Source organism: Conger conger, chromosome 3, assembly GCF_963514075.1.
Source record: "Conger conger chromosome 3, fConCon1.1, whole genome shotgun sequence".
In the NCBI taxonomy this organism is placed as follows: domain Eukaryota; kingdom Metazoa; phylum Chordata; class Actinopteri; order Anguilliformes; family Congridae; genus Conger; species Conger conger.
Window position 1 is genome coordinate 64,488,609 of NC_083762.1, and position 17,015 is coordinate 64,505,623.

General features: G+C 43.7%; 1 protein-coding gene across 1 annotated transcript; it reads right to left on the reverse strand.

The window, feature by feature from the left end:
• Nucleotides 1-282: 282 nt before the first annotated feature.
• LOC133123510 (uncharacterized) lies at nucleotides 283-1,555 on the reverse strand. The gene is made up of 3 exons (XM_061233979.1): nucleotides 1,396-1,555; nucleotides 761-952; nucleotides 283-473 (listed from the first exon to the last, which is right to left on the reverse strand). The coding sequence occupies exons 1-3, from the start codon at nucleotides 1,553-1,555 to the stop codon at nucleotides 283-285; spliced, it is 543 nt and encodes a 180-aa protein (XP_061089963.1).
• Between the last annotated feature and the right edge of the window lie 15,460 nt (nucleotides 1,556-17,015).

Sequence of the window (17,015 nt, forward strand, 5' to 3'; positions counted from 1 at the left end):
GAGCAAGGCAGATAATAGCACGGAGAGCAGATCTGGATCCCAGGCTAACATCTCTGCTGCTGCCCCCTTCCAGTAATCCAGGGCGTTTCGGGAGGGGGCGGAAACTTCCAGAAGGACGCATTAGTGTCTTCCACACATGTGCTCTCCACGCCAGCCTCCCCTAATCCCTATTGTACTTCTCTTTTCTCTCCCTCTCTCCCTCTCTCTCTCCCCGCTCCCCCTCCCTCCCTCCTCTTTCCCTCTGACTGAGTAAATCCCCTCGGACGAGGTGACAGGCTTCATTCAGCGGCGGGGCGCGAGGTAACAGCTGCACAGGGGCCTGTGTGAAAGGCCCCCGCCCTGCGCGCCTGTCCCCGGCCCCGGCCCCCCTGCTCCCCCCCCGTCCCAGCTGAGCGCCCCCCTGCCCTGCCCGCGCCTCCTCTGTGCGTCTCCTGACAGGCTGGAGGCCAGGAGGGGACAGGGAGCGGGGGGCGCTGAGGGTTAGAGGGAGGGAGGACATAAGCACGGCTGCAGGAGCACCTCAAAGTCGTACTGGTCACAGGTGAAGCTACTGTAAAAGTGTGTAAATGACATATGCGGAGGGAAATGACTGCACTCTACAGTACATTTCCTCCATGTGTAATATCATCTGTTGAAGACAACCGGAACTTGCGTTCCGCGTCCATAAAGTTTTCGCTCGGACGTTTCGCCGACGTTTACAGTAATATTTATTTTCTTGATAAAAACAAAAAAGGCTTTGCAGCACTGTGCGGAGGCTGACCTGGCGGTGGGGAGCGGGGGTGTGGGTGGGCTGGGGGAGCGCCCGTCTGCTGCGGCCCTCGTCTGTGACAGGATGTTAGCACTCGGCTCTCTCCCTCGCGCTGTCTTCCGCCTAACGAGGCCCCGCTCGCGGGCGCATATGTGGCCGCCTCATTAACGGCCACATGAAAGAGAGGGGGCCTGAGACAGGCAGCTGAGTGAGGACCCGAACAGGGAGCGTTAACCCGCGGGGTGACACGAGGCCAGACGGTGGGAGGGGGACCTTTTTCATCCTCATAACCCACCTCAACACCTTCCTTCCATCGTCCTCACTGCAGCTCGCATGGTCAGCATCGCCGTAATCATCATCGCCTTCGCCCTCATTGCTATGGTCATCATCATCATCATCACTGTAATCATCATAATCTTCATCATCAGCATCATCATCGCTGTGATCATCATTATCATCATCAGTCATCATAGTCATCATCATCAGCGTCATCATCATCAGCATCATCACAGTGATCATCATAATCTTCATCAGTCATCATAGCCATCATCATCACCATCATCATCATCAACATCATCAGCATCATCACTGTGATCATCATTATCATCATCAGTCATCATAGTCATCATCATCATCAGCATCATCACTGTGATCATCATAATCTTCATCATCATCATCATCATCATCATCATCATAGTCATCATCATGGTCACCATCATCACTAGCATCTTCATCATCTTGTTCCTGATCACTGTCACCATCATCATCATCATTGTCGCTATCATCTTCATTCATCATCATCATCATCATCAATTGGATAATTTGTAATTGGATAATTAGAAGTGTCCTTCTCCCCATGTTGCACTCATCCTCTCCTGCCATAACTTATTACTTCTTTCTTTTCTGTGAATTATTATTAAGATGCTGACAATACCCAGAGTAACAATGCCGTTGCGGTCAGCGGCGGTAATGAATAACGCTAATAGAAGCCGTGTGAACAGAGCGCATGTGAGTTATGCCTGCAGAAAGGTCTCCATTACTGTTGCAGCCAGCCTGCAGATCCCTGATTTAAGACACTGGGTTCAGAGCCGCTGTGGTGTAAAACGAGCGGGTTCCCAGGGCCGAGAGCGAGCTTACTCACGCTGAGGCTCCTGTTTCTGGAGTGAGTCTGTCATCCCGCCCGTGAACAAGCCTCTTCATCAGACAACAGAGGATCGGAAACAACTGACACATGTTTTCATCAGGTCCTCAACAAAAACACACCTCACTACAACTCACTGTCTGTGAGTGAGAGAGAGAGAGAGAGAGAGAGAGAGAGAGAGAGAGAGAGAGAGAGAGAAAGAGAAAGCAACAGAGAGAGAGAAATCCAGAAAGAGAGAAAGAGGGAGTGTGAGAGAGAGATAAATCGTATGACATTTGATGGCCTATATATACATACACATACACACGCATATGCTTCACACACATTTTATATGCTTGGAAAAAGTCAACTCTTTTTAAAATGTACATTGGGTGACTAATAGTACATCAGTACCAAATCACCTCTCCCGGAGCATGTCGAAAAAGATGTTGTCTGCTGCTGCCTCCGCCACCTCGCAATGCACTGCGAGAAAATATATATGTGTTCACCACATTGCATTTGTCACTGAGAAAATCTTTGGGGAAGATCAATTCCTAGCGAGCAATGACAATGCTAATGTTTTTCAGCTACGATGAGTTATGAGGTACAACTCCATTTATTGGTAATGTTTTCACTGGGCTGTGTCAGAAAGACTACTGAACCAGCTGTTGTGGGTGGATGTGGGTGGGGGGGGGGAGGGGGATGTCACTGCCATCAAATAGCGAAACACACACAGAGACGCGGGTTTCAGAACAGACGTCATACATCTCCGTGAATAAAGGTGCCAGATAGAAGACGCGGAATAGCACATAAAGGGAAGGAACTGCATGTCAAGGCAGTTTGAATGACAGTGTTCTGTGATCCCTCACTCTGGGAACATCCCCCATTGCCCAACCTACCCCTGCTGCTGAGTGCACAGCACAACCCTGGTGTAATGGTGTAAAATCCAGCTTAAAAATGACCAGCTACCACCTGTTTCAAAACATAGCTTGAGCTGGTGAAACCGTGTTGAGTATGGAGCTGGTCTGACCTGGTCAACCAGCTACCAGCTGTGTCAAAACATAGCTTGAGCTGGTCAAACCATGTTGAGTAAGGAACTGGTCTGAACTGGTCAACCAGCTACCAGCTGTTTCAAAACCTATTTCAAAGCTGTTCTTTTTAAGCAGGGAAGGCTTGTATCCCCTAAAACCCAATGTCAGGTTGCACACAAGTGCACCCAAGACTGAAGTGTGCCAAAAACCCACCGCCGTGAACAGCGCGAGAGTTGCATCCAACACAGAGTGGATAACGCCCCCCCCCCCGACAACCAGCCCAAACACGGAGGATTGAAGAGGTCAGTAACAGCCAACTGGCAAACTTAAGGGAAAAACAACAAAACAGCCCAGAAAAATTCCACACGGCCAAGCAAAGCCGACACACAGCACTGAGAAAACGCGCCTGCAAACTGCACAAACATAACACAAAACTCACAAGAGCGCACACATCACGCGCCAGGCGAGGACTGCAGAAATCGCATGAGGAGAGGCAGGGCGTCGAGGTGCACAGGCTAGGGCTTGCGAGAGCAGTGGTGTGGATAGCGTGTGGGAGGGGATCAATATCATTATCATACCAGCGCTCCCAAAAGAGCGCGGTCCACCTCTGAGATATACAGGATACGGGGAAAACTAATGAATAACTTCTGTTTGTTTGTGCAATTATTGCTATTATTATTCATATTGTAATGAAGCAGCTTTTTTCGCTGGTAGGAGACTTTCTAACATTTATCACTGTCTTCGAGCACAATATCAAACGCATTTTCATCGCTGTTAGAATTGCTTTAATTGGCTGTAATTGCAAATTTAATCTTCGCCGGATTGCCGAGGGGAGTTGGATTCTCATTTAAACACTTTTTAGAGCTTTGTCAGGTCATTTAGTATGAAAAGCTGAATTTTTTGAGGATTTTCATATAGTACACTGTATATGGATTATATAAATCTGATGTGGAAATTTTGGGAGGAGGTTGTAGGTTGTGTTCTTTCTGTGGCTTCCTAGCTCTAACGTATTCCAACATCCTTTTTTCACCCTCAATCAGAGCAGCTTTTGGCCGCGTAGCAAACATCACCTTTTACAAATGGCTGTCTGTTCCAGCACTGCTCCAGCGTTGTAGCTAGCAGGTTCCTCTCTCTGCCCGTAGAAACCAATTGGGCTCAGACTAACACTGCGTCCCAGGGGATCCTTTTTCAATCATAGCGCATATCAGCGCTTTCTGGGGGCCGCCCCAAACCGGCCCCTGGTGCTCAATTTAGCCTCCCGCCCAGACGGGGTTGACCCCAGACAGCCATTGAACCCGCGACCTCCCCAACGTCCCGATGGACAGGCTACGCCATGTGGTAGCCTCTACTGGGGGCAGATTCCCAGTCGCTAAGGAGCTATAGGGCAGAGCAACCCGCCTGTCCGCCTGCCAATCTTTTCCAAACAAGCAGCAAAACAATCCCCCGCAGACAACACACTGCCATTGAGCCCACGGCTAACCCAATACCGTCCTTTCACGCACACAGAAAGACGCGGATATTGGCTTACACCGCGCAGCTCACATTAAGGAAACCTCACCTGGGCGCAGATACCGAGACACAGAAGAGCTGGGCTGGTACAAAAGGTAAGAGGGAGAGAGTAAGAGATACAGAGACAGAGAGAGTGTGTGAGTGAAAGAGAAAGAGAAGGAGAGAGAAAGAGAGAGAGAAAGAGAGAGAGAAAGAGAGATTGATGTGTGCCTTCTGCTGCAGTATAGGAAGTCAGCCTCATCGGTAACAGTGGCTTCCAAAGAAAAGTATATCACTCGATTATATCACGACTTGTATGCCTGGCTCTCCACATGTCTAGGCTGACGGGGTTCAGTTAAACTGCTGAATTAGTAAGCAGTTTAACTGTATTTTACTTTAATGTCACAGTGTAATAAAAAACTGTGACATTAACGTAGCCACAATGGACAATGTCCATCTGCTTCTGCCCATAAAACTGCATCTCTTCTTTTGGACATGTTTAAAGAACAGGTACTTTGGACTCTTCCCTGTACTAATATTTGTAACAATTTTCACTACGGATGACATTTCTGTTTGCATCGGAAAATCCCCAAACACAGTTTGAAACGACATTCTAAAACCAATGAAATGTTTTGAAGTAATATGTTTTCCATAATTCAGTCAAGTAGATGCTCAGACTTCGTACAACTTCCAAAATCCAAAATAACATTGATATAAACCGTTATCGCTAACTTAAGCTAACAAGTTTACATTTTTCAATGCTCGTGATGCAAATGAACCAATGAGACAAGCTAAATATTTTGGACACTCACTTCATTGTAATCACTTCAGCAACTGGGTTTTTGCAGCAAAATGCGAGCAGGAAACAGAAGCATTGTGTGCTATAGGCCCCAGCCTTGTAGGTAAATGTCCAGAATTAGGCTTCGGCACATTGCTAATGTTAAAGGTTACATTGCCTGAAATTATATATTGCTAGTTAGCAAATTGTGCACTTAAAATATCGATGCATGATGTTTTTGAAAGCTGAGAGCTAAAATAACTGGATAAAAATCCAATGTCTCGTGCCGTCTGAGAAGCCAGCTTCCAGATTTTATGTGACAGTTTAAAAGATAATACTTTAAAATACGTATTTAAAAATGTGCATTTATTTATAATTTATTCATTTATTTTTAATGTATCTGTGGAATACCATATATAAACATTATAAACTATTGCAGGAAGTACAGTATAAGTTAACACACTACATCAAGTGGGAATATACTACTATACAGGTAGATTGTATGAATGAGGTTCATAGAGTATTTTAATCACACAGCACTCATAACGAGGCAAAAAAACGGAAAGCTGTTAGTAATTATTTGCAGAATTGGTTGCCTATATAACACCGGTGCAATCAAGTCTCTTTGACTATGAAAGCTGTCCTCACCACAAGACGAAGACGGCGTCAACAAATCAGGGGACCGAGAGAGCGATACTTCACACAGTACAAAAGATCTCCTTTCACAGCTGAATGATAAGCAAATGATTGAATGCTACAGGCTCATCCACTTACATAGCTTTTTCTGACCTGCTACTCCAGGTCTGTCCGTTTGTGATGCCAGCTGTCCAGCTGTTGTGACTGTCCAGCTGATCTTGTTCCCTCTGCGTGCCCTCTGTAGGTCTGGGTTGCACCAGCTGTACTTTAGCTCAAACTTAGCTTAGTTAGCTATAATTTTAAATGCATAATGGATACTAATAGAATGCATAATGGATATTAGAAACATAAAAGCGGTGACACCGCAGAAGTAAGCTACAACGTAATCAATGTACAACACCATAGCATTTAGCAACTGGTTAATCAAGTACAGGTTTCATTTATGTATATGATATTTCAGTAGCGATCTAGCCTACTAGCTAAGATGCCAAGTGTTAACCGCGAGGAGATAACATTTTCATCATTGATAATCCACTTGTTTTAGTAATGACTTTACATCCAAAACAGTTAGGATACAACCAGTTAGGTTATAAGTAATCATGGTGCCACAACATTTATTAACTGATTTTGTTGTAAAACACCTCGTAGCTTACACTTGGTAAAACTGGTCCTTGGGATTTTTGTGCTCACTGTCTCATGCTAGCTTGAAGGGGAGGAAGTTATATGATAGAATGCATTAAAAGTAAACTTCCCAGTGAAAAAGTGTATTACATTTTTTTCTGGTGTAAGATATTCCCTACTCTTCTTTCTGTTGACAATCTTCCCTTTTCTTCTCCCTTGTGGGTAATAATATTTGGCAATCAAAAAAATGACTTGACTCTATCCCGATCAGCTTGATTTAAGCAACCATATACTGCACAGAAATTAACCATAATTAATCTGTGTTATCGCTGTATTTATATGCTTTCTAGCTGATCTGAGATTTTTTTTTTAAAATTTTTGGCAGGAAAGTACATTGAGTTGTATAGGCAGGTTGTCCTCCAGCATAGCAGATGATTCACCTGGTTTGTGATGTATATTAAGATGCATTCAACAATTTTCTATTGTTTTATTTTAATGAAAACTGGTGCAACCATGGGGAGGAGATTGTTTAGGAATAGCTATTTTGTTTATTGTACCTCAAATGAATTCTGAACTCTGAATCTTCCTCTTTGGAAGCTTTTTAGACTGTTAGCTAGCAGCAAACATTCATGCGAACAAAACAAAAACATTTGCAAATGTTAGCCTTGTTGAAAGAATGTCAGGCATTACAGTTTATTCAATTAGAACACATTAATGAGATGCCTTATCTTACCAATAGCTGTTGTTTATTATGGTATGTACATTTGTCTTGATTTTATATGCTTGAGGATTGAGATTGTGAGACCCACTGCTGTTTTGTATTCATAAATACTTATACTTACAATACTTATTCATAAATCTTTGCTAATAATTGCAAAAAATACAAATAGTTCTGGTTGAATATAATGTAATTGAATACAAACCAGTTTAATAACTTTATCATAAATATATTTACTGTAATCAAATAACTTTTTTAAAGCTGTTATGTTAGAAGTGCGCGTACACACACACACACACACACACACACACACTTTTCAGTCATCATTGACAAAGTCATTGCATTTTTCTGTGCCCGGTCCAGGTGTAATTGTACCGCCTCTTGATAACACTAAAGACGTGTCTTATTGGTACTGGTGCAGGGAAGCACGTTCCTCTTTCACCCACCAAAGGCAATGGATTCCTTCTGTAGGCCCTGATAGCCTTCAAACAATCGCAGGCCAGCAGTGCGAGAGAGAGAGAGAGAGAGAGAGAGACAGAGAGAGAGGGAGAGAGAGACTTTTTTTGTTAACTCATTTTATTTCTAAATTTATTTGGTGGGGTAGCTGGGAGGCGATGCCTGCCCCAGTAGTCACAGCGATTGTTATCTGCAGGACTTGATTACGTTTAGGCCCCCGGTTCCTCTCATTTCAAGAAAGACACGGTTAATGGGGAGAGAAATGAAAGCGCGTAGAGTCAGAGTGTGTTTGGGGTAATTCGTGACATTCACTTTATTCCTTCTGTTGTTTATTCTCTTCCTCCTTTTTTTCTTCTATCCCCATGGCCCATTCTAGGAAGGGGGGAGAGGGAGGGGGGCTTGCGGGAGGAAGAAAAGAACAGGAACAGATAAGTAAATTCAGAGCAGGACTCTTAGGGTTGTTAAAGGTAATGAATCTATATCTCCATCTCGGCTGCTATTGTTGGCTATAATTGCAGCGGTGTTCATCTACAGAAGGAAATGCCAGAGAAGCCCATTCTAACAAAACACCTGTCCCCCTGTTATTTCTCCACAATATTTCCCATTGACAGCCTGGGTGATTTTCTCGCGGGGCTGCAACGACTGTAAATGGCGGTCCATTATACGCCCCACAGAAAGGGCCCTCTTGGAAGACAAGGAGAAAGAAACGGTGATATTAAAGTGAGACGATGGGGCTAATTAAAACGGAAAGGATCCATTCACCACAAATCAATAGCAGAAAACAACCAACCTGTTTCCCAGCTGCAAATACCCCTGACCTTTATCAATATTTACTGCTGGCTAAAAGAATAAAAAAACACTACAGAAACAGTTGCTACGATATTCAGAAACTGGATTTTATGCTCTGTTTTAGCGTCTGACTGACCATTTGAATGCTGAATGAAGGGGGTAGAAAAATAAGCAGATATACAGCTTCTGCAATGTTTGTCTTGCAGTTCCACAGACTATAAAAGCTTTTCACATCGAATGGATTTCCATATCAAATGGATTTTTTGGTGTTGCAATTGACCTATTATCTTATGATTATACCCTACTATTCTGAACTGAATTAATTGGACAGAAGGGAAAGAGGTTATATTATTATGTTACATTATTAATATATTACATTGTAGAGACAAAGAGACTGTTTTCTGGTGCTGTTTGCACCCACATACAGAAAAATTCCCCTGACTTTTCAGTGGCCATGAAATAGTGTTAACCCAAAAGACATGAAAATAAATAGAGAATACAAAGAACTTGGCTTGGCCTTCTTGACAGTGTATGTGTGTGTATACATATACTGTACATACACACATGCACACATACAAAAACACACTTATAAAACCACAAGTATTTATTTTATGCAATTCTAAACGCCTGTGGGTCATAAATAAAAGTTGGCATTAAGAATTTCACAATGCACAGAGTCCATCTGCTTCTGCTCATAAGAAATAACAGCTTTTGCAAAACATAAACACCTCAGAGTCTTCTCAGCATGAGTGTATACGAGTACTTGTGTGTGTGCATGCATGTGCATGTCTGTGTGTGCGTGTTTGTGTGTGTGTTGTGTGGGTGCGAGCTGGTGTGTCTCTGTGTACTTATCTGATATTACATTTCCCCAGAGTAATATCAGAGATATAAAATGAAATTCTAACTCAGAGCTCTATGAATACAGTGCTTTAGCCTGCTCTGGTAAAATCCTGTGCTGTACTGCTGGGAAACCCCACAACCCCACTGTCCTCAGAAAGCAATGGTGCCCCAGTCCCCTCCATAACCCGGGGACAGCGGACCCCATAGCCGGACACAGCATCCAAACGGGAGAAGGGAGGTTCGGGCCCAGAAATTTGGGTTAATGTTACACGGCTGATTTCAGGGCAGGTGATTAATAAGCGCGGCAAACTTTCTTGGCAGGCAGAGCCGGGCCCACTCGGAGTGCATGTCCTTCCATTAGCGCTCAGTGTGAATCCAGGGCTGTTACACGTGCCCCCGTGTCTGGGCCTTTTAACCCCCGGCCCGCCTAAGCGCTCGCAGTGGAAGAAACAGCTGGGGGGATCGATCCACGCTCAAGACTGCTGTTCTATTAGAAAAAAAGGCACTAGTGAAATGGCTTAAGGTGTGCGCTTATGGGTATGCCTGGGTGTGTGTGTGTGTGTATGTGGTGGGGGATTTGGGGGGGGGAGTCAGCCCATAAAGTGCTAGCCCGACCCTACGGGCTTTTCCACAGGGAACTCAAACTCCAGGGCAGGCCGGTTCAAGCTGTGCTCAGAAGTGCTGGTTTACTGGACTAGCTCCACGCTCCAGTGTGTAAAAGGGGGCAGGGAGGGTTAAGGCAAGGCCTCAGGGCAGGCGAAGTGAGAAACTCCAGAACATTCTTCAATGGACGCTAACCTCTGGAGCGGCACAAACCCAAACTCTTAGCGCTCCATTTGTGCTTAGAGTGTCAGTGACCGCACCCGACCTTCAACTGCGCCGGTGCCCCGGGCGGACCAATTAAACCGCACATCCGTGCGAAAAAACACCGTGGACCCTGCACCTGTCTGCAACGTCGCTCTGAAGCCGGTGACACTGAATTCGGTGGCAGAGACTGGGATGTATACTGTAAACCCAGCCTCTCAGAGCAGCCTTATTCTGGCAGAACCGGGCTCTTCAGTGTGACGGTTTCAGCCTGGCCACACCACTCCACTCTGCCCGTCACACCACGCCTGTGCCCTTAAACTCTGTCCATTCTCTCCTCAACACCCGTGCCGACACCAAGAAGCTCCCACAACACTGTACTCCCCGGCAATTCTTTCTGCTTAAATGGCAACGGGCGTGTCCGGGATTAGAGACGGGCCTCGGTTGAGAAACGGTTCCATCGCCAGACGCGCACCGGCAAACGTTTTTACCGTTTGAACACCAAGCGTTTAAAGCTTTCCCGACAACGGCAAATTCCTGCATTCGCAAAAGAAAGCAGTGTGTAGCCGCGTGTAGAAGGGGTTTGTAATTGTTACAGTATGCACTTGTACACCGGCTATCAGTGGACTCCAGTTTCCCACAGACAGGCAGGACCTGAATCAGGCTGACTGTTGCTCGCTGTGGTGATTCACCTGCTAGCAATTATTGTTCCCTACAAAAATAGTCAAAGGTAACCCAACACTAAAGGCTTTCTTTCCTGTCACGCCTGTGGGCATCCTCATTAAACCAGAGCAACTCGAAAACCTGTCAGGACCAATCAAATCCTCAGACAAAATGAAAAAAAAAAAAAAATCTATACACATCCACTTGTAATGAATACGCAGGATATTACACCCAATTCATTAATACATACATGAAAATCTTTTATCGCTTTTTATTTACTTAGTATAGACTACTCAAATGAGGAAGCTTCAGACATCCACAGGAAAAAATATACACTGCCGTATATTAAATATTAAAGCCGTATAGCACCGCTTGGACCAGAAAAGAGAGGACATTTCTTTTCCAGTGTCACTCTGTTGATCTGCATCTACAGATAATTTTTTTCTTTTCTTGGTTGGCAGAGCCTGGGATTGCACTACTGTAAGCCCTGCAGAAAGTCTGCAGGAATCACTGTCAGCTTTTTTGTGGGCGAAAGTCTGTTTTAATAGATGTACACAGCCGTACAGAACCAAGGAAGGTGGTCTGCTTTAGACACTGATTAATACCTTACTCACTGGTCTCAAAGAAAATGGCTACATTCCTTATTTTCAAGCAAATTACTTTCTGCTGGGGGAAAAATCGCTGTGCAGTACGTCTTCTGCCATGCTTGCATAGGGATAGTTTTAATTAAAATGTTTAGCAAAAACACATTATTCATAACCTCACATTCAGAGTTTTTCCTCCTTTGCGGAATACAAAACTTTCTTATAACACTTTTTTATATTTTCTTTTTCACAATATCTCCAAGGCAGAAAAAAAGGCATGATTTATGATAAGAATATAATTTTTCACACATTTTAACTTTTCAGGTTAAGAAAATGGGGAGAAAAATGTTTAAAGATTCATTTTTTGGGAGGGGGGCGATGCAGGTGGGAGAAGTACTGAAGCCGAAGAAATGAGGGATAACTGTGCTGAGGGTTCTGGCTGCCTGATAGAGAAGTGTCTGTGCATTAATTACACACTAGCTCACGCTATGGCTAACCGCTACCCCCCCCCCCCCCCCCCATGTTACTATTGAATATTCACACAAAAATGTGTGGTAACACTTCATTTCAATGGTCCTTCGTAGTATATAACTTCTTCATACACACCACATAATATTTTGTGCCCTGATAAACAATAACTACAAATAGGTATACAGAATGCCACATCACATCTGTTGCAGGAAGTGCATTAATGTGACATACCAAGTGATGCACACCATAAGGCTATTTACGGTTCTTGACATAAGCATTAGGAAGCCCTATGTAGTGCTTGCATGGGTATTATGTAGTCCTTGCGGAAGAGGTATCCCAGCTAACAGGGAACGTTCTGAGAACATTCAGTAAGGATATCTATAGGTTCATAGAAGGTTCCACTGTACTGTTCCTGGAACATTCTAAAAACATGTGATGTATGATTGTTTTACGTCATCGTGTTTTTAGAAAGTTGCTCACATAACATTGTAATACAGTTTCCAAGTTGCCCAAGAAATGACCTGTTCAGGTATCCTACAATAAGGTTCATATAACATTACTAAAATGTCGTGAGAACGTTAAGAAACATTACATGCAAACATTCTAAGAACTCCCAGAAAACATGACAGATTGAACATTCTGGGAACCAAAACTAACCTTCAGAAAACTATTTTAGAACCTAAAATTGTTAGCTTGGATACAGCTCTTATGAAGCAGTTCATGGAAAGATTTGCCAAATGGGATAAACTTTGCAAAGCTGATATCCTAATTTGTTCATATCCTTGGTTCCCATGTTAAACTAGTGAATCAGCTGCTCTAAAGAGGCTCTAATTTAAATTGATAAGTAATACTTATACTGAGAAGCAGAGCAGCGTTATTGCTCAGATACTTTGAGCTTGATGTGTGATTAGTGGGACTTGTTGTGCAAACAGCATCAGAACCACTAAGGACCATCTCAGTCCACACTAATCGTTCTGCCTTTCTTTCTCTCCTTTTCACTCTCTCCTCTACCCTCCCTTCTCCCTTTCTCTGTCTTTCCATCTCCCCCAGTCTTTAGTTTGAACTGTTCATGTTTCCAAATTAGTGTTTCACCTTAGGGGGCCAGAGAAATAAATAAAAAAAACACATTAATGGTGTTTCTCACTTCCGAAAAGGAAATAAGGCCACCAGAACGCCAAGGTTTTTTCTTTCGTTTAGTCTTTCTTTAGGCTGGACAGTCCAAATTGCAAAAAGTCAAGTGAGATTAATGCTTGAATGTTCAGCCATTAACAGCTTATATGGATTAGATTTTGATTTTCAGAATGCCACTGTTGAATCCAAGTCACTTTATCCTGGTCAATGGATGTCTGGAATCACGCAAAAGGTAGGTAGGTACTGGTAGGTACTTATTGAGACTTTGCAGATGCCCAGTAGAGACGTTTGTAAGCAGAAAATATATATTTTGAGAACACAACAGTTCAATAGTAAAGTACCATGTTACACCTGGAAAAGAAACACAAAATGCAGCGCACAATCATAAAGCTATCAATGAATAGCTGAAACAATACAGAGACAAAAAATGTGTCTGACTGTCGAGGGGAAGAAATATATAATGCACTGCTTTTGCAAACAGACAAGCTCATCATTGATTTGCTGTCACTGCCAGGCAATAACACGCATCTCTGTGTGGGATGTTTAAATTGTAATGGCTTGAATAATTACATTAGACACCTTTTCATGTTCGTTTAATCAGTGTGTTCTGTTGAAGAATGAATAAATCTGTACATAAGGCTCTGAGTGAGAGACGCCACGTCTACAATGTGTCATGTCAAAGTCAGGGAATACCACGCATGCCAAGAAGACTGGTTCTGCCTCTTGATTACATGACCTGAACATAGGTCTCTGTCTGTCTGTGCCAGTGACTGAGCACACTTTACATTCCTTGTTCTATGCGACTCTCCTAACTAACAAGACAAAGGTGAGGAAATTTAGAGCTAACTGAGTACTGCACTGTGTTTAATTGTAATTAAAGGAATTGCGTAACTAACATAAGGAATTACGAAGGTAGGAAATGGTTGCCAAGAATTTGCGATATCGACACTTTTACTCCCAACGCGTATGTTTACTCTACCATATTAATAACCCCCCCCCACACATATACACACACAAGAGACACAATAGACACACACACATGCACCAAGACACACAAACACATCTAAAATCGCAAAACCCAACACCATGATACTAATCCTCTGGGTCCGTTAATAAGCTTATGAGCAGAATCATCAGCAACTGACACTGCAGTCAAAAACTCTTGGGGCGGGTGTGTGTGTGTGGGGGGCGGGGGGGTGGTTGGAGGGGTATCAACCAGGGAAGGAGGCGAAGGGGGGGGGGGAGTGTGGTATCTACTGGGGAGCTGAATTGGTTTTAATCATCTGTTAATCACCAGTAATGAGAGCTACTCTGGGGAAGAAAGGGAGAACGGAGTCACAGGGAGGGTTTTGTTCCCCCCTGCTAAGAGGCAGGAGAGGAGAGGGCAGCTGTTACCAGGGGGAGAATGGAGGGGGAAGAAAGGCTGATGGCCCCCGGGTCCCGCTGATGAAGCCCCCCTCCCCTCCCCTGTCAGCTGACTCTCCCCCGCACATTCACCGCCCGCAGAAAAAGCCTCAGATCTCACACGCTCACTCGCGCTCTTTTTGTTCCTCGCCGTTTCCGTCGGAGACCAGGAGAAACCCAGAGGAGGGTGAGCTGGCTACCTCTAGGGTTTTGCGGGGAATAGTTTCCTAGTGTTGATGCCACCACTCCCCCATAGTGTATCCTGGAGCCCAAAATGTAATGCTCATGTTCAGAGGTTTGCTGTTTTTCCCCAGACCCCACGAAAGTCACCCTCAAAGTCTCAGTTAATACTGAATACTGAGGTCTACTGCCCTGGAGTTCCTGTCATTGCCACTCAAGGGAAGAATAAAGGACTTATCTGGAAGTTTTTAAATGACAAAACCTCACAGGCACAGAATGCTTTACTGTGTAACCAGTGTCCATCGAAAAGAGAAATCGAATACAATATAAATACAGTTAAATATGGCAATCCTTTCACACTGAATAAGATCTGACATAGTTTTATTTCTTCACTTCTTTAACATACGGAGGACATCCACTCCAGGGACAATTGCACATGCCTGCACAAACACAGAGCACAGAATACCGTCAGCTGTAAGTGCATTTGGGATTGAATGAGTTTCTTTAAAAATATTACTCAACCTCCCACTGTTTTGTGCCTGCTTCATACATACATGGTATAGGTCATTGATATAGGCTGTATGAGGGGGGATTGATGCAGAATCGCCGATTTTCCATTAGGACATCCCTAGGGGCAGGGTAAGGCATTAGGAGGTACTCCTTGACATAGCTAGGTATGCATTCGCCTCCTGTTCAGGGGACCACCCCTCTGCCAGGGCCATGGGGGGGTCACTAGGGTCTGGGCCAGGAACAGCAGGGCAGCCGTGTTAGACTCGGGCGTGGTCTCCAATGCTGATTTTCCCTGCACCGCCATGGGTAAGACACAGTAATGCTGCTTCCGCATCCCTGCCTCATTTAACAACATTTTCAGGAAGATTTTTAAGTATTGAGTATATTGAGTATTCAAAGAACCATGAGCTCTTTTCACCAATAAATAAATAAATAATAATTTATGTGTAACAGTATGTGCAGGTTTCTACATAACCACCTGAAAACACACTTCCAACACCATATTCAATACATCTTTTTCAGAGTGCCAAGTGCAGTTTACCTATTTAAAAAATTATTTAACCAAAATTAATCCCTCGGGTGCTATGGAGCTGGCAGATTTTGATCACTCAGATGAATATCTGATTAGTGAATGTTATATTATTTCTAACTGGGAGATACTGCACCTGCGGGAGAAACACTGTTGATATTTCTCTGAGTGAATATTTCCAGGCACCAACTGTTGAGAGGCATAGCAGTTTTGCGCTAGAAACTGCAGGAAAAAGTATTAACTCAACGTGTATATATGGGATATGCTTGCTCTTATTCGCAGCAATATTGACAAACCGAGAACATATCCAGTAGTGGGAAAGAGCCGATATCAGGCAAAAATATGGGTTTAACTATCAATGGATACATACAGTACTAGAAACACACATACAGCTTTCCCATGGAAAAGTCCAGAACACAGAGAGACGCAGCTACCACGGCTCAGTGTGGTGGGAGCTCTTTTCCCGCACGGTTACGACAAACTCCCGGAGCTCACGAGTGATTATCATGCGCCATGTCTCATCGGAGATAAATCGATACCGTGAGACATGAGCGAGAGACGGCACAAAGCTAACCAGTGGCTTTACTCGGTGGGAAAGCTCACCAATGGCCTTACTCGCCGAGATAACGTGTTTCACTCTCTTTCCTGCACAACCTACTGCCTCAAGAGTTCAGTTAAAGAACAGGAATCGTAGCATAACTGCCAAGCAGTCACTGTTGAGTTTCCCGATTATCTTTACCTTTTAGGAAATGACTTGAAGTGAATGCTCAAAGCACGCGAAGAGATATCCGGGCTGAAACACAAGACGCCGTTATGAGCGGGTGAAGTAAAGCCGCTACCTGTCCGTGGCCGCATTAAAATTACTGACGGGCGCTCTCAACCCTGCTTTTGACCAATTCTAAAAAATACAATATAAAAAAAACAAATATTGGCTTGAACTGTAATTAATCACAACAGCAGTCTACCAGCTTGTTTTGATGAGTGATGACAATGTTATGAAGATTATACAGCCTCAATCAAGGTTAAAGTGATGCATACTCCCTGATTAAAAGTCAGACCTTCATCGACGTCTCATCACCTTTTATTCATGAAATAAACAAGATGGGAATCCTGTTCCTAACATTGCAAGTGCTTTTCCAGAATAAATTAGACTGAAATCAAATGTGTGCATGCACGCACGCACGCACGCACGCACGCACACACACACACGTAGCATACCAAAACCACAGAATAAAATCTGTGTATTAAACAATTTCCCTACCCTGTCCATGGAGGCAATTGAAAAACATACCACATTTGTAACTCAAGGGTGGGACAAAATGTAAAATCAGCATTATTTTTGCAGCTAAGAAGAAAAAGTCAGCTTCAAAAGGCCAACAAGAATATCAATATTTATTTCATCTTCAGCTGTTGCTAAAGCAAGGCAAAGATCCTAAATATCCAAGTCATCAAAGAAGCAAAATTATTAGGAAACTTAAAATAAATAACTTACAGTAAGCTTAGTCCTGGACTAA